General features: G+C 40.2%; 1 protein-coding gene across 1 annotated transcript; it reads right to left on the reverse strand.

The window, feature by feature from the left end:
• Window positions 1–864: 864 nt before the first annotated feature.
• LOC138975611 (arylsulfatase B-like) lies at window positions 865–14,751 on the reverse strand. The gene is made up of 8 exons (XM_070348333.1): window positions 14,100–14,751; window positions 13,064–13,250; window positions 12,217–12,395; window positions 11,146–11,257; window positions 10,131–10,226; window positions 7,649–7,892; window positions 6,186–6,337; window positions 865–4,701 (listed from the first exon to the last, which is right to left on the reverse strand). The coding sequence occupies exons 1-8, from the start codon at window positions 14,373–14,375 to the stop codon at window positions 4,430–4,432; spliced, it is 1,518 nt and encodes a 505-aa protein (XP_070204434.1). The 5' UTR covers window positions 14,376–14,751; the 3' UTR covers window positions 865–4,429.
• Between the last annotated feature and the right edge of the window lie 3,186 nt (window positions 14,752–17,937).

Here is a 17,937-nt window from a genome sequence, read left to right on the forward strand (position 1 = left end):
ACAAAATATTCCCACCCAACACAGGGAGCAGCAGCCAGACATGGTTTTGGGCGTGTATTAAAGTTTTAACAAGTTCAAGGATGCTCATGTCCTGCGTAAAAGCCTGAACAGATCTATGCAATCAATATGATCAGTTACAAGATTACTAAGAATGTACCTTCAGTTTCTACTTTATTTGCTGAGATACTGAACATAATCAGATGCCTCACAGGATAAAGTGCAAGTTGTAACGAGTTACTGCAAGATATTGTCAATATCAGCAATCTTTCTTTTTTTTAACGTAAGGTGCAATGTGATGCGAAAACTCTAAATTTACACATTATTTTGGGGCGGGGATGTAGCTCAGTCGGTAGCGTGCTGGATTTGTATCCAGTTGGCCGCTGTCAGCGTGAGTTCGTCCCCACGTTCGGCGAGAGATTTATTTCTCAGAGTCAACTTTGAGTGCAGACTCTCTTCGGTGTCCGAACACCCCCGTGTGTACACGCAAGCACAAGACCAAGTGCGCACGAAAAAATCCTGTAATCCATGTCAGAGTTCGGTGGGTTATAGAAACACGAAAATACCCAGCATGCTTCCTCCGAAAGCAGCGTATGGCTGCCTAAATGGCGGGGTAAAAACGGTCATACACGTAAAAGCCGTGGGAGTTTCAGCCCATGAACGAACAAACAAACACATTATTTAAGGAGCAATTGAGACTCAATTAAGCAGCAAGATTTGACCCTGTCCCCCATTGTTCAATTTATTGTTTGTCACATACAAGACCTCAACTTTCTCCTCTAGCCTAATTATGTTAATCAGAACAGCTGTACTGTCCATCAAAATATCAATTATTCATGACACAGTGAAATGAAATCAACGAACTAGCAAGGTGTATAACCTGTTTAATAATAATAATAATGAGGAAACTTATATGGCGCACATTCTAAAAGTAAAATAGTTCTATGCGCCTCACAAAAATATACACGGATAAATAATTCTGTACACAATGCCAAAAAGTACAAACTTTGATTTCATCTTTTGTACATAATATTTTTTAAATTGAGACAAAAAACCACACATTTGTATGTTTCAGCTCTGTTAAAAGTTCAAGAACAAATCAAATACTTGCATTCATTGCACGGAAATATTTAGAAAGATGACAAAAGTCCCCGTCCCAGTATAACAATGCATGCATTATTTGTCAAAATGCTAAGCACCCATTTTCAAGCAACAGTGGTACACATGTACCTGCAAAGAAAGGACACCCTTGGGACCAGCCAATTGTGCCCCTACATTGCAGGTGGCCTGTCATGACAGGTATATTTTGGTTAAGATAATAGAAAAACGGACAACTGGTCTGAGGTGCAAGAACCTAAAGTGGGTGCCACCAAAACAGGAGAGAACAAACCGCGGGTTCTGATTAATTAAAATCAACAAATCTTAGTTTCAACCAGTCCAACACTGTGGGTGGCTCTCTTTCTTTATTTGGTGTTTAACGTCGTTTTCAACCTTTCAAGGTTATATCGCGACGGGGAAAGGGGGAGATGGGATAGAGCCACTTGTTAATTGTTTCTTGTTCACAAAAGCACTAATCAAAAAATTGCTCCAGGGGCTTGCAACGTAGTACAAAATATGACCTTACTGGGAGAATGCAAGTTTCCAGTACAAAGGACTTAACATTTCTTACATACTGCTTGACTAAAATCTTTACAAACATTGACTATATTCTATACAAGAAACACTTAACAAGGGTAAAAGGAGAAACAGAATCGGTTAATCGCCTCTTACGACATGCTGGGGAGCATCGGGTAAATTCTTCCCCCTAACCCGCTTGGGTGGTAACTTTCTAGTGCACCTCAGCCCCTGGTGTCCTTTCATGAATGATGTCCGCTTATAAAGAGGGGCAGGTACCACTGTGGTCCCTTTTTGAGATTCACATTCACAAGATGGCACTGGAGGCCTTAAATTCTACAGCCACTGTACACATCAAGATATGTTTACATTACAATTCAATCTTTTAGTGCTTCATGTCAAACAAAATGCGATGCAAAGTTATGCATATAAGGTTGATATATTTAATAAGCTTTCACTAAGTAATGGAACTTCAGAGAGAAGGCATGTGGAGTTGACAAAGTATCCATGTACACAGGTGGTAACAATTGAGATTCATTCAGTAAACAAAAAAGAAGCTACAATCTTAAATTCTCTATCCTCTGGCAGCAGCCAAGCTGTTGACTTGTGGTTACTGTATGCATAAAATAAGAAAAGTGGTCATTTTTGAGTCACTTGAGAAAAAGTGACTCTATGTAATCGGTCAGTGTTAGTCTGTCCGGCCGGCCGGCCGGCCGGCCGGCCGGCCGTCCGTAGACACCACCTTAACGTTGGACTTTTCTCGGAAACTATCAAAGCGATCGGGCTCATATTTTGTTTAGTCGTGACCTCCAATGACCTCTACACTTTAACGATGGTTTCGTTGACCTTTGACCTTTTTCAAGGTCACAGGTCAGCGTCAAAGGAAAAATTAGACATTTTATATCTTTGACAAAGTATCTCGGAAACTATCAAAGCGATCGGGCTCATATTTTGTTTAGTCGTGACCTCCAATGACCTCTACACTTTAACGATGGTTTCGTTGACCTTTGACCTTTTTCAAGGTCACAGGTCAGCGTCAAAGGAAAAATTAGACATTTTATATCTTTGACAAAGTTCATCGGATGTGATTGAAACTTTGTAGGATTATTCTTTACATCAAAGTATTTACATCTGTAGCCTTTTACGAACGTTATCAGAAAAACAAGGGAGATAACTAGCCTTTTCTGTTCGGCAACACACAACTTAACGTTGGGCTTTTCTCGGAAACTATAAAAGTGACCGGGCTCAAATTTTATGTGAACGTGACTCATTGTGTTGTGAATAGCAATTTCTTCCTGTCCATCTGATGCCTCATATAATATTCAGAACTGCGAAAGTGACTCGATCGAGCGTTTGCTCTTCTTGTTACACATTAAACTAAACACTTGTGATAGTTTGGGAAGGAGGGTATACACCTTGAACTCAAGTTAAAAAATACTTTGTCTCTATACCCTGCAAATATAATTTTGCTAAACCAGTAGTAAAAAGGAATGTTTCAGGGTAATCAGTATCACACGATCAATTTCACAAAACGGTGAAGTGAGATTAACATTATATAACAATATAATAATTGTGGTAGAAATGAAGAAACCCTTTTACATATGTTTTGGGAGTGTGATAAAGTGCAGACTTTTTGGATAGAATTTGTAAATTGGCTAAAGGCAAACTGCACCCATTGTGACAATTTAAAACTGTCTAAAGAACTGGTTCTTCTTGGAGTTGCGAACAATGTTGTCACCGATAAAGCTTTTGATGTGTTAGTAATCTGTGCCAAACACCATGTATATATTTCCAAAATGAACAAAAAGACCCCTCATTTTCAGACGTTTAGTAGAAATTTTAAGCAAAGATTTATTTGTGAAAAGTATAACGCAGTTGTAAATAATACAGTAGATAAATTTTACAAGGATTGGCGCCTGTATATGCATGTTTTGATGTAACCCTTTTATATATATATATGTCTGTGAAGGGATACTTATTTCTCTCTCTATCTCTGCTAAGAGATTTTAACAAATCTCGGAAGAAAGTCTCTGCTGACTTTCAATTGTTTCTTTCACAATTTCTGATGTTTTATATATATATTTATATATATATATTTTTTTTTTCTTTCTCAAAACCTTCTGATACTGCGACCACCAAGCTCTGAACATCCCCCCCCCACCCATCCTCCCACCCCATGTATGTTGTAATTGTTCAAGTGTTATTTCGGTTATATGGATCTGTCCTTTTGGTTAAGTGATGTCCTGTAATGTACAGAATTATATGTATGTAAAAAAAAAAAAAAACTTCACCAAAAGAGAATAAAAAAACCATTATATAACAAGCCAATATAGTGCATTTCCAATAACGTTTGCATTCAAAACTGCCAGCAAAAACAAGACGTTTCAATTACTGTAAATTCAACGACACTTACCTACCCTGTCTCACATACTCAAAAACCCGTTTTGGTACATGTGTTTCAAAGAGACTACCACCAAGCTCTGCATATTATATAACCAAACTAGAGTGTGAAAGAAATTCAAGAAAACACCATTACGTAGTTATCCCACTATAACAGAAGCCCTCTTTTAGCAAAAGTTCTGACAATAGATGATGTTCAGAAATAACTTTCGCTGCATGAAAAAAGAGGGCAAAGAAACCCGTGTGACAAAATAGGCCAAACACTAGGGAGCGGCGTGTTGCTACACGTTGTCGCAAGCACATGAAAGACACGAAACTCAATAGTGATTGGCTTATTTTATCACACAGGTTTGTTTGCCCTCTTTTTTTCCGCAGCAATAGTTTTTTCCGGAATTCGTCTGTTTGAATGATCCTGTAATCATTCCCACGGTCCCCACACACCGCCATGGAATCTTGGACTGGCTTTGAGACTGTCTGGTGGAAAGCGCACTGGAACAGCAGTAGAATTGTAGAATGCCAAGCGCCCCAATAGTTGTTTTACAATGTCTGGGCGAGTCTGAGAGAGATCGTTGCGTTCGTTGGGATCATCCTTGATGTTGAACAACCAAATGTTTTTGTCCGGTGCATCATCGACTGGCGTCGGAACAAAGAAGAGAGAATCCGATGGAGGGGGGATCCATGAACTGTTGCCTGCACAAAGACATAATAAACATCGTTACATGCATAAATTGGGAATTCTGAGAGATTTGCTGTAGTTATGCGTACAAAAAAATAAAATAAAAATTGCATACATATAGAGGAAACCCCCTTATAAGACCTACAAAATCTGAGGTATAGTTATAGACGTTAGGAACAGAAAATTTGCAAAGCAAGGTCTTAAACGACAGGACATAATGTACTAGAAGTCCTTGATCCGGGAGTGGGTGGGGGATGGGTGTGGGCTTTTCAAGTGTACAACAAGGAAAGCAAAAGCACATATTTATACATGTACTAGGATAACACCCAGTGGGTTCAACCTGGAACTATAAGAACTATTCCTGAGGGAGACACACATGCTTCATGTTGTTAACAGCCATTTGCTGCTGTGAAGTGTATGGGGTCCTAAGGCACTCACAGTCATTGAATCAGTAACTGCCTTAATCACCCACAGTTGACAAATTGTAAAGTTGGTAGGCCAGTACGGTGAAGGTTAAATCAGACCTGGGAACCCATACGATTTCGCCGTATTCTGTACGCATGATTGTTGAGAATACGATCAGTACGGTCAGTGGGGAAAAAATACGACGAGAAAAATTCCTAGACTACTTTTATTCACAAGCCCATCTTGAAGCCGATCCAGTATTTTGACACATGATTACAGTTTTTGTCAGTAAAAATTGAAAAAAGGATTTGTTTTAAATGTACACAAGAATTGAACGGTTTGTCGGAAAGTGCAGTGAGCCTGTCAAACAGTTGAAGTTGACGGATTTCTTTCGTCCTGTGTGAATTCATAAACACTGCAATGGATTTTAAACACTGCAATGGATTTTAATCTTTTTTGTGGGGAATTAAAGTGTACAACAAAATAATGAACTGTAGCAGACGACAAAACTGCCGACTCTGACTGAACCGTGTACTTTGTCCGCCGCGCACTACGGAGGCTTTTTTTTTTAAGGTATGGCACTGTTTTATCTTCTTTATCTTGCTTTTAAAAAAAAAGTGATCAGTTTGATCATTTTCGTTATCGCGAAAAAACGTTAACTCGAAAAAAAATATTGGTCCCTTTCATTTCGTGTAAAGCGATCTCGACTGAAAAGGTAAACTTAATTAACGATGTGGCGGACGCGTGTGAAGCATGTTTGAATCATGGATGTTCAAATGCTGTGTGGAGTACGCTCATTTTCTGAAAATACACCAAGTTTGTTTGAGAATACTCTAAGTGCAAAACAGGGGTTCCCAGTCTGTTAAATTGTACTAAACTGTATGAAACTACCATGCTTGTGTTTCAATATTATAGGGGCTGCTTAAAAGTGCAGTTCCACTGCGATCAAAATATTTATTTTAATGAATCAATCGGTGACTATAAAGACATACAACGAAAAACATGCTGAGGATTTTTTTTAAAGCTCAGAAACAAGCAAGAAAACTAGTGCAACCCAACCCCACCTATCACTCCTCATGTATAACACACAAACCTGGATCGCCAGTGATCAGCTTGAAGTCGCCTACTCTGATAGCAGCTCTAACCCGTGGGTCAAAACTGTCTGTGTTCAGCGCCTGTCCTCTTGGTCTGTGCATGGGGTCAATGTTGTGAAGCAGTTCTTTTCGTCGACTTGATGAATTTTCACTGGTTGACAAAACAAAAAATGCAAGTAGAACTGAGATGGAAGTGTTTTGAACAGTACATTCACATTTTTTTTCCAGGTCCCACATATTATTTGTGAGTTTTTGGCTCACGTAAGTGTAGCCTATGCGATGATAAACTTTGTCTGTCTGTACGTGTGTCTGTACGTGTGTGTGTGTGTGTGTGTGTGTATGTGATAGAAACTTTAACATTTGACTGAACACCGAAATACTAATTTTACCTGGTTATTATCCAAGCAACAGCTTCAAAATATTGAAGCAATGATCAACATTTTGTCGGCACGTATGTAGTTAAAGTGTGTATCCAAAGAAAACGGGTGGTGGGGGGTTTTGAGGGAGTAAAAACAGCTGACTGATTTGTGTCGTGTGAGGTATGTAGACCAGGTCAGGGGTCAAGGTTAGGTCAGATCGCGTGAAGGATTGTGGTATAGATACAGTTATCACCGAGCTGCAGTTCGCCGATTCGAAGAAGACGACTCATGATTTCACATTGTTCGGTTTCGTAGCTCCAGAAAAATAGATAAAGAAGATACCAAAGGAGATTTCCTACAGGTTAATCTGCACAGCGTGTTTCCAGTGTCTGCGCGAGGAAGCGCTGTCGACTGAAAGCGCAGTGTCGATCTGGCCATCGTGTCCTCGTAAGTACTAAAAAGTAGGCTACAGACAGACAGATCTAGATCTAGTGTCTCGCACTCTTGCACCGTATCACTTATGCTTACTGTTTCTTTCTTTCTTTATTTGGTGTTTAACGTCGTTTTCAACCGTTCAAGGTTATATCGCGACGGTATGCTTACTGTGTGTGTGTATGTGTGACGGAGTGATTGAGTTTGTGTTACTGTTTGTCGATTTCTTACGTGAGCCGTGAAGGCTTCGCCTCTTGTTTTCTTTAGTTTTGAGGTGTGAATTTTTTATCAATAGAACAATGACAAATATTTTTAAGTAGAACTTAAAAATTAGTGAAAGTGCTTGAAGACAAACTGTAACATAATTCACTGAATCTGGGGGGGGGGGGGGGGGGGATAGAGCATCAAAGTTACTACGTCAACAACATAAGAATGTAAAAAGTACATGTAGAAGTAAATATACATGTAACTAAGTAATGTATATGTACAAAAGAAGCAAAGAAATCCTGAATTAAAGGGAATCCGAAAATTCTACTTTTCTGTGATACAGCTCAGCACTTTCTATTATAAACATCTGTTCCCTGTGATACAGCTCAGCACTTTCTATTATAAACATCTGTTCTCACACACACACACACATGCACACAAAGCATCAACTAATATAACCTCACCTAATGGTGCTCCACTGGTCGAACCCATCGAGAGGCAGTGTTCCGTTGAGGGAGCCGCCCGCCAGCCCCACCAAAGTGGGGAACCAGTCAGAGACGTGAACAAGCTCCTTGTTGACGTAGCCTTGTTTCTTGAGCAGAGGGCTGTGAACAAAGCCCACTCCGTGCATTCCCCCCTCCCACAGCGACCCCTTCCACCCTCGCAGCGGCCAGTTGTTTCCTCCTTCCAATATCTGGCCGCCATTGTCTGTAGGAGAAAAGAGAGGGATAAGAACTCATGAGGCAAGTCTTGTCTGCATAGGGGGGCCCCGAGTAGCTCAGGTGGTAGAGCACTGGACTTGTGATCGAAAGGTCGCTGGTTCGAATCCGGGCCGGGACGAACACGGGTCAACATTATGTGCAGACCCAGAGACGGTATCCATCTCCCACCCCCGTGTTCACCACAGTGGCACGTAAAAGACCTCGGTCATTCTGCCATAAGTGCAGATGGCTGATAACACCTAAACATGCATACACTTGTGTATCTCATCTAAAGTCGGGTTAAAATCCAGGAACATGCCCCTAATGGAGCGTAAAACTTGAATTTCTCTCTTGTCTGCATTTAAAATGAATGCTTGCTTAGGTATATGAGGCTGTATCAGAGACCAACATTTCTGCAGTTTGGAGGAAATACAGTAGAACCCTTCTTGTAAGGCCTCAACAAATCTGAGAAAATTAGGTCTTAAAACCCCCCCGCGGGTTAGGGGGAAGAATTTACCCGATGCTCCCCGGTCAGCATGTCGTAAGAGGCGACTAACGGCTTCTGTTTCTCCTTTTACTCTCGTTAAGTGTTTCTTGTATAGAATATAGTCAATTTTTGTAAAGATTTTAGTCAAGCAGTATATGTAAGAAATGTTAAGTCCTTTGTACTGGAAACTTGCATTCTCCCAGTAAGGTAATATATTGTACTACGTTGCAAGCCCCTGGAGCAAATTTTTGATTAGTGCTTTTGTGAACAAGAAACAATTGACAAGTGGCTCTATCCCATCTCCCCCCTTTCCCCGTCGCGATATAACCTTCGTGGTTGAAAACGACGTTAAACACCAAATAAAGAAAGAATCTCCCCCCTTTCCCCGTCGCGATATAACCTTCGTGGTTGAAAACGACGTTAAACACCAAATAAAGAAAGAAAAGAAAGGTCTTAAAAAGGAGGGAGTCTTAAAATGGGGGTAAATTTACAGAGGTTAAGAACAGAAAGTCTGAGAAAACAAGGTCCTAAATTAGGGGGTCTGAACAGGCCGGGGGTTCCACTGTATACAGGAGAATAGAATTCATGAAAGCTTTTGTTTGTTTGTTTGCTTAACGCCCAGCCGACCACGAAGGGCCATATCAGGGCGGTGCTGCTTTGACATATAACGTGCGCCACACACAAGACAGAAGTCGCAGCACAGGCTTCATGTCTCACCCAGTCACATTATTCTGACACCAGACCAACCAGTCCTAAAACTAACCCCATAATGCCAGACACCAGGCGGAGCCGCCACTAGATTGCCAATTTTAAAGTCTTATGTATGACCCGGCCGGGGTTCGAACCCACGACCTCCCGATCACGGGGTGGACGCCTTACCACTAGGCCACCGTGCCGGTATTCATGAAAGCAAGTCTTCTTTTGCGCTACAAAATTACTACAGAACATGTCTTTGCATTCGTACATAGCCACTATGCTGGAAGCAGGCACGGCTACAATTTGATTTGTATGTTCTGACAGGCAGAATGCTGGAAGCAGGCACGGCTACAATTTGATTTGTATGTTCTGACAGGCAGAATGCTGGAAGCAGGCACGGCTACAATTTGATTTGTATGTTCTGACAGGCAGAATGCTGGAAGCAGGCACGGCTACAATTTGATTTGTATGTTCTGACAGGCAGAATGCTGGAAGCAGGCACGGCTACAATTTGATTTGTATGTTCTGACAGGCAGAATGCTGGAAGCAGGCACAGCTACAATTTGATTTGTATGTTCTGACAGGCAGAATGCTGGAAGAAAACAAAAGTCTAAACTAAGAATTGTGTGACAATAATCTCATGATATTGGTGTCTCCAAGGGTAGTTTTCATATCTCACTTGCACTGGTGTGTTTTGTTTCTTTTACTCTAAGTCACATTCATTGATTTCAGGGCTAGAACAGAGGTGAACTATGCTATTTTAACTTACTAACATTCAAATAGCCACCTTATTGAGACTGGATCATCATCGAAGATGACCACTGTCTGAAAATCACGAAGACGTACTTGTCATAATAAAACAAGAAAGTATGTGTTGCCCAAAAGTTTAAAAAAAATACAGTCCAAATTTCAGCGCAAGGAAAATTATGTTCAGATCTAAGACAAACACAAAGTGCACACTATCCCAGGCAGGTCGGTACATGGCTATATAAATCTTTTGATGCAACACAAATAAGCAGAATTCCCTCCATGCAACACTGTAGTTAGCACACCAATTCTTACCCGTGGAAAAGACAAAGACGGTGTTGTTCCAAAGGCCCGTTTCCTGCAGGGCTGCCGTCACGTTGCCCACCCCTTCATCCATACACGACACCATGCCTGCACACACAAGGACGCTCACATACAGTCACAGTAAAACCCATCCACTGAATAACAGCAATATGTTCATGATCAAAATTGTACTTTAGTACTAAGTAACTTACAAAAACACACAAGCAAACTAAGTTACTGTTTTGTATGTAATTAACCAAAATAAACGTAACCCTAAATTTATTGTAGATATCCACATTGATTTTTTTGATTTTTGTAAACCTATGAATCAATGTTTACACACTAACATTCTCCCATGCAGGTTGTGCCTACATGCATGCCCAGCATAAAAAATAAGAAAAAGAAATGATCCGCACATAGATTTTTTGCAAAAAGATCACCCTCGTCTCGATTCCCAGCCTATCTGAAATTTGACTAAATATAAAACAAAGACTGGATTGCATGATTGTCGCTGCACGCTATGCACCGGGATAGCAGCCTAGTTATCTCTGCATGAGAACATTCACCACAGTCACAGACACATGGGTGTTACTGGGAAAAATCAAAAAACCTGAAAGGCAGGGGTCCAAAATGCTCAAGTTTGAAAGAAAGTTTCTGGACACCGACGAAACCAAATCATAATAAGCAAGATGGCGGCAAATCCAAGGGAGCGAACCGAGAAAGCACGCGAACCGGTGTCAAAAGTCGGATCGGAACCGCTGCTCGTTATTTCAACTTAGCGAAACGAAGCTTTTTTTTTGTTTTTTTTTGAAAACCCGGAAAACCGGAATTTCCGGCTTCAGATTTTTTCAAAAACCGGAAATCCGGCAAAAGCCGGAAGAGTAGCACCCATGCATTTCACAAAAAGAGTACTTCAAATCACGGAGATAAAAAAAACACTTAAAAAATTAAAATTCAGGATCAAGATGGATACATTGCAGGAACCTTCTTAGGTTATCATCGCAACGGGAACATTCCAAAGCCTCACCAGCATAAATGTGTCTGTGTTTGTCTTTGATGTCAGAGTACTGCTCCAGGTATCTCTCAGGGACCTGAAGAGGGGCGTGAACAGACTGGTACGCCAGGTACAGGAACAGAGGCTGCAAACACAATACAGATCAAGGTCACGTAGACTTAACAACATTCCCCTAGAACCCCTCTTTTAAGACCGTCCAATTTAAGACTGCCCTCCCTTTTCAGACCTTGTTTTCTCAGATTAGGCAAAAAAACACACACACAAAATGTTTACGGTAACATAGGCAAAACAAATAGGGTCGGTAGGTCGGGATTTTTATATAAATTTTTTTTCTCCCCCCAAAAACCCCCATATTTTTAAGTTATTTTGCCAAAAAACAAAGACTTTTTTTCCTTTTTTTCTTCTTCTTTCCCAAATGCCAAAAAAGAGTCTAAGGTCGCGCGAAAAAATAGGGTCGGTCGGGATACCGTAAACAGACTATTTTTTTTGTGTGCCTTATATATATCTATTGCCTCTAGTGTGCTCCCTGCTTTCAAAATTCCATGTTGGAATGTCAGCGGCGGAGACACACACAGAGTAAAGGATGACCTCCCTTGCTCATGACGTAATTGTTCCCGCATTCTCGCTTTTGATGTCAATCTCTCTCTCTCTCTATATATATCTCTATAAAGTACCCCCATTTTTAGACTCCCTCCTATTTAAGTACTGATTTCTCAGATTTTTGGAAGTCTTAAAAGGGGGTTCCACTGTATTACACCCAGAACCATCAAAGCTTAATACAGAAATATACACGGTGGTACATACCCCTGAAGAGAGGAAACGCTGTGTGTGCATGACCAACAGGTTTAGGACAGGCGTCATTCATTGGTCATAGAATCGTTACTGTATGTTATGGCCTGCACAGTGCAACTAGCAGCGCTCGTCATTTTTGCAACAAAGTGTAATTCGGTCACATATCATAGAGGCATGCATTTAAAGGATACGGGCGCAAAAGTTAACAGAAACAACTTGAATTTTCATTCGGTCTGCAATATTCTTCCCTGCTGTACTCTGTTTTCCTTTCCTATAATTTATTATCAATACCTTTGATTTGTCATGAGCCTTTATCACATTGACAGCTCGTTGTGTAAAGGGGAAAGCAGAGTAGGTCCCATTCTCTTTGAAATCTGGGTCAACATCATTGCGAAGGTCAAGGCCACATCCATACAGACGGCCCATGCATACAGTGTGTGTGTAGTAGTCTTCCGATCCTCCAAGGTACCCTGCAGATCAGTTAAACTCATGTTTAGAAAACAAACATAAGCATAGCATGTCTGTAAAATTTTAAAATTCATAAATAAACAAAGGAAATGCCTGCTTGTAAAATCTGAGAAGAAACTGATCCGGCTACATCAACTTTTATTCCATTTCTCAAGGCAAGCCTGAGTATTTGTTCATCATTATTCTTCACACAGTTTCTCCATCTTTTCTTACCTACTACAAATAACCTTACAATTACAGGGATATCATTTGGCATTGGTCGAATGTCAAAAAAACGCAAAGCAAAGCTAAATACCCAGCAACCAGATAAGGGAGAAAAAAAATTGAGGATGGAAGTCGTTTGTTCATTTCAATGATTGTTATTCTCTCAGGTGCCAGGAGAAAGGTTCCGTATAACTCACGCTTACTTTATTACACATGTATGTCATATGCATATAGAACGCTTACTTCCCTTTGGTTATTTGATCTCTAGAAAATTGTTTGTTCTGATGACAAGGCCCTTAAAGTTAAAAAAAAATAGGGTTGGTTGATTTTTTTTATGGAAGTTTTGTTCTGTTCATAGCCTTTGCAAATTTCCCTTCATTATAAGACCGCCTCCTTTTTAAGTCCTCATTTTTCAAAAACTTTTTTGAGGTCTCAAAATTACGTAAATGAGAATAAAAACAAGTACCAAAGTATGAGTCAAAGCCTCGACTGGTGGGCAGGTAGTCCTTCTTGTAGAATCCCAGGTGCCACTTGCCCGCCATGTGAGTGGAGTAGCCAGCCTCCTTCAGCTTGTCGGCCAACGTTGGGTTGTCCAGTGGCAGACCATTGGGCTGTGCGAAGCCAATGATCCCATGCTGAAGTCCTGTGTGAATCTGCCAGTAGAATTACAGAGATAACATCAAACTATGTTAAGCACAAACAAAAAAGTTGTTTTTTCCCCCGCTGATCCTAAAACTTTTTTTTAACTTCTTACAAAAAAACACACACAATATAGGGCTTAGAAATAAGCTCTCAAATTCTCAATCCCGTTTGAGACGACTTCGCCTTCAAAGGTGATTGTGGTGAACCGCCACGCTGTCTGTCTCTGTCTCGCGAATTCCTCTAGTGAATATATATATATATAGTTAATAATTATCTCTCAGACACCAGGAAACTGGTTCAACTCAACTCAACTCAACTCAAATTTTATTGGCTTCAATTTTCATAGAAGAATTTGTCTTGCGCTTGGGAGAAAGTAAGAGTATAACATATAAAAACAGTAACGTAACTCATAACTTAAAAATAACTCAGATTGATACACACATGCATACATAAGGGTGCATTAACTCACACACAGATACACACATAATGTCCAGCTACCGTACATGGCACGCATGGTATGCTGAGAATGATGAAAGGAGGAGAGGGGATCAGTGCAGGCTGTCAATTTATTATGACATTACAGTGTTGGAGATACGTTGATGAAGGTTGATGCCTACTATTGAAAGGGGGCTGGAGGTGTGAGAGTGAGTGAGAGAGAGAGAGAGAGAGAGAGAGAGGGGAGGCAAATGTCTTTGTGTGTCACTGTGTGTGTGTGTGTGGTGTGTGTGGATACGTGTGTGTGCCGTTTATATTCAGTGTGTACCTTCTAGTTCTAGACTGTGTATATTAGTTCATAGGCGAGTCCCATTTCCCTCACCGAAGCGATCGAACACGTACGTGGACGTCTGTCTAATATTTACCTGGTATCTCCCCGACATAAGCTGACTACGGGTCGGGGTGCAGACAGGCTGAACATAGTAGTTTTCCAGTTTCACTCCCTCCGAAGCCAGACGATCCAGGTTGGGGGTTCGAATCCTCGAACCGTGATATCCAATATCATTGTATCCATAATCGTCTGCTAGCACAAACACAATGTTAGGCTGCGAGGCCGCCGCTGGGTGAAAGTTGACGTTGAAAATGAAAGTTGAGCAGACGAGAAACCCCCGCCATGCTAAAATCCAACCATTCCAAGTCATGATTCGGAATGATTTACAGCTCCAGCCGAATGCAAGCTTGATTATTGTATCGTTTGTTTAGGGCTGCCAACTCTTAATCGTCTTGCAGGTTGTCAAACAGGAGACACAGTCGTACCTTCGAATTTTAGCAGGAAGTTTTGGTTTTCAATGCTCGCCGCGCCAGCATGGTCACATGATTATAAGACATTAGTCATGTGACAGCGAAGCTGACCGTGCTGTTCACAGGCCAGTGAAATTGTTATCCAAACAAAATATCGTTTTCAGGCAATCCAAATCTCCGCGATTTCGCAGATTTCCGCGTAAGCAAAAAAATGGAAAAAAATGAAAAAAAATAAAAATGCACGCGAAAAATGATAGTTCAACCGGCACAGGTGAGAGAGACAAAGTAGTAGGTATTTTTACATGTACAATTTATCTTTCAGAAGAGGGGGTTAAATTCATAAAATTATAAGTCAAAATGCTTCACCCTATTGCTCGTTTGCGATCAGCCTGAAACACAGTTGTTCGGTTTTATCTTGCAATTAAGCAACACACATTTTTATATTAGAAGAAGAAGAAAATAATTATGTTCCCTTGAAGTATACCTAAGTAGGAATAGGATGTGTACGTTTTTAGAGTATAGGCACATTGGTATTAATTAGGTCTTCATAATTTCCTGTACCAGATAATAAAATGGCTCCTGGACCAGTTTTGCAAAATGGAGGTCAAACTCGTGCATTTCATGGCGTAACTTGATGTTTGTGTCATTCAGGTAGGACTGTGTCGGGGTTTGCCACCTTTTTAAGTCTGCTTACAATAAGGGCCTGAAGCACACGCCTGCCTCGTGATACGATTTTATCTGCCAGCATTCCAATAAACTCACTAGTTAAATATTTTTATTGGGTAGCCTCACATTATTAACACTATATATATGTACTACTGTTGTTTGTAAAATATGTTTCAACGCTTACTTAATTCTTTTTATGTATTTAAATATTTGTTGAATGTATTGTGTGTGTGTGTGTGTGTGTGTGTGTATGTGTGCGTGCAGTGTGTGTGTGTGTGAGTATGTGTATGTGTGAGTATGTGTGTGTGTGTGTGTGTAAGTGTGTATGTGTGCTTGTGTGAGGTTGGGTGTGTGTCAAAATGTGTTGTGCAATATGGCATGAAAATCTTTTTAGATTTGTTGTTAAAAATTACAGCTTTGTATTCCATGTTTATTATCTTTTACGAAGTAATTATAGTTAAATAGTCTTTTATGTTTTTTATTTGTTCGACCTTCTTTAGGATTATGGAGTATTATGCACTGCCTTTTATATTTAACTAAATTTTTGTATTTGAAATAGTCCATTGTAGTCGGTGTAGGCCTTAAGCTTATTTTAATCGTTTGTCCAGTATCTAATTTAATTCTCTATTTTTGTATGAACTCAAATGTTTAGTGTTCTTGGTATGTCTTGTCAGGCTAAGTTCTATTTAATCAGAGTATGTTCGCGTGTGCTTATATACCTAGTGATATTGTAAAGCGCATAGTGCTTTTAGTTATGCGCTATAGAAATCTCCTTAACTTAAATAAATAAATAAATCGAATAATTGTTGTTAAAGGGGTTGTCTTAAAAGCTGGAAGCATTCCTACCTCATAGACACAGTGTTCTATCTTTTTGTTCCAGCGTGAGAGAGAGAGAGAGAGAGAGAGAGAGAGAGAGAGAGAGAGAGAGAGAGAGAGAGAGAGAGAGAGAGAGAGAGAGAGAGAGAGAGAGAGAGAGAGAGAACTCAGAACTCAGAACTCAGAACTTTATTACATAAGGATAAAGGTTTTAGGCTTAGCCTAATCTTCCAACCTGTCCTTGGAACATATACAGACAATAATTGTAAACGAAAGCAAAGACTGCGCACATACACACACACACACACACACACACACACACACAGACACACACACACATGCACACATAAACATAGGACTCACACACACACACACATGCACACACACACATGCACCCACACATATATACACACACATGCTCGCGCGCGCGAGCGTGCGCTCGCATACCTACACACAAGTACACGCTATCATTTCATACCTAAAAGGCACAGTATCTAATCAAAGTATTAAACTAGTAAAAACATCAAAATAATGGTCGAGTATAAGCATAAAAAACAAAACACTTAAGAGCATTGCATACATTATCCGAGTACACAATCGAAACTAGACATCAGGGGCAGTGTATAGTGTGATCAAATGTGTGTGCAACTGCCTTTTAAAGGCCTTTAAGGATGCGGATTGTTTGATTTCTATTGGCAAAGAATTCCACAGAGATGATCCTGAAAAAGCTAAGCTGGATTTATAAAGAGAGAGAGAGAGAGAGAGAGAGAGAGAGAGAGAGAGAGAGAGAGAGAGAGAGAGAGAGAGAGAGAGAGAGAGAGAGAGAGAGAGAGAGAGAGAGAGAGAGAAGACGAGACAAAATCTTTATTATCGAGGGTATTAGATAAGCAAGAATAATTATATGCTTTTTTACATCCAGCCCTCGCCCTCAGATAAGGTCAAGAGGAACAGAAAACAATATAATCAAAGAACTATCACAGCAAACTTAACCTTAGATCTGCATATTATCATATTTTGTTTAACTTTACTTTACTTTACTTTATTTGGTGTTTAACGTCGTTTTCAACCACGAAGGTTATATCGCGACGGGGAAAGCGGGGAGATGGGATAGACTCCACTTGTTAATTGTTTCTTGTTCACAAAAGCACTAATAAAAAAATTGCTCCAGGGGCTTGCAACGTAGTACAATATGACCTTACTGGGAGAATGCAAGTTTCCAGTTTTGTTTAACATGCACATACATTTTAAATGAATTGATGAACCATTCGGCACATGTTTAGTTGCATTATGTGTGACATATACTTTTTTTGAAGCTGTATGTGTTTGTTTTATGTTTAAGAAAAATAGGCAGTGAGTTCCATAGGACCGCACCCGAATAAAGAAGGCCTGATTTGAAAAGGTCAATACGTGGAGTCGGTGTTATGATTTTTAGTCTGTTATAGTTCAAAATATAAAATTATCACGTGCGTAATGTCTCCGGTGCATACCCTGACATCACTTTATGCATTATAACACCTTTATTATACATTAATCTTTTTTGAAATGGTAATACTTGCAATTTTTTATAATCAGATTCTAAAGGAGTGTGATTTTTTTTAACATAATAAGCTTAACTGGTCTTCTATGGTTGGACACTTCTTCCAATACTTGATTTTTAATATAAGGGGGTGGAATAGAGAGAGAGAGAGAGAGAGAGAGAGAGAGAGAGAGAGAGAGAGAGAGAGAGAGAGAGAGAGCACGAGATAGAGAGAGCACGAGATAGAGAGAGCAAGACAGACAGACAGACAGACAGACAGAGTGAGAGAGAAGCATAAGCAGATATTAGAGACGAAGCAAGAGAGAGAGAGAGACAGTGTGCCGTTGTGTGTGTGTGTGTGTGTAGTGACCGTGTTTCGTGTGTGTCAGTACGCACGCACGCACGCGCACACACATACGCGCGCAGGAACACATACACGCACGCACACACATACACACACTAGC

Source organism: Littorina saxatilis, linkage group LG9 (assembly GCF_037325665.1).
Source record: "Littorina saxatilis isolate snail1 linkage group LG9, US_GU_Lsax_2.0, whole genome shotgun sequence".
Classification (NCBI taxonomy): Eukaryota; Metazoa; Mollusca; class Gastropoda; order Littorinimorpha; family Littorinidae; genus Littorina; species Littorina saxatilis.

Coding starts and splice junctions, on each gene's coding strand:
- LOC138975611 (XM_070348333.1), bottom strand. CDS start 14,375: ATGACTTGGAATGGTTGGATTTTAGCATGGCGGGGGTTTCTCGTCTGC. Junction 6,338..7,648: donor GACCAGTGGAGCACCATTAG/GTGAGGTTATAT, acceptor TTTGTCAACCAG/TGAAAATTCATCAAGTCGAC. Junction 4,702..6,185: donor GCTGATCACTGGCGATCCAG/GTTTGTGTGTTA, acceptor GTCTTTGTGCAG/GCAACAGTTCATGGATCCCC.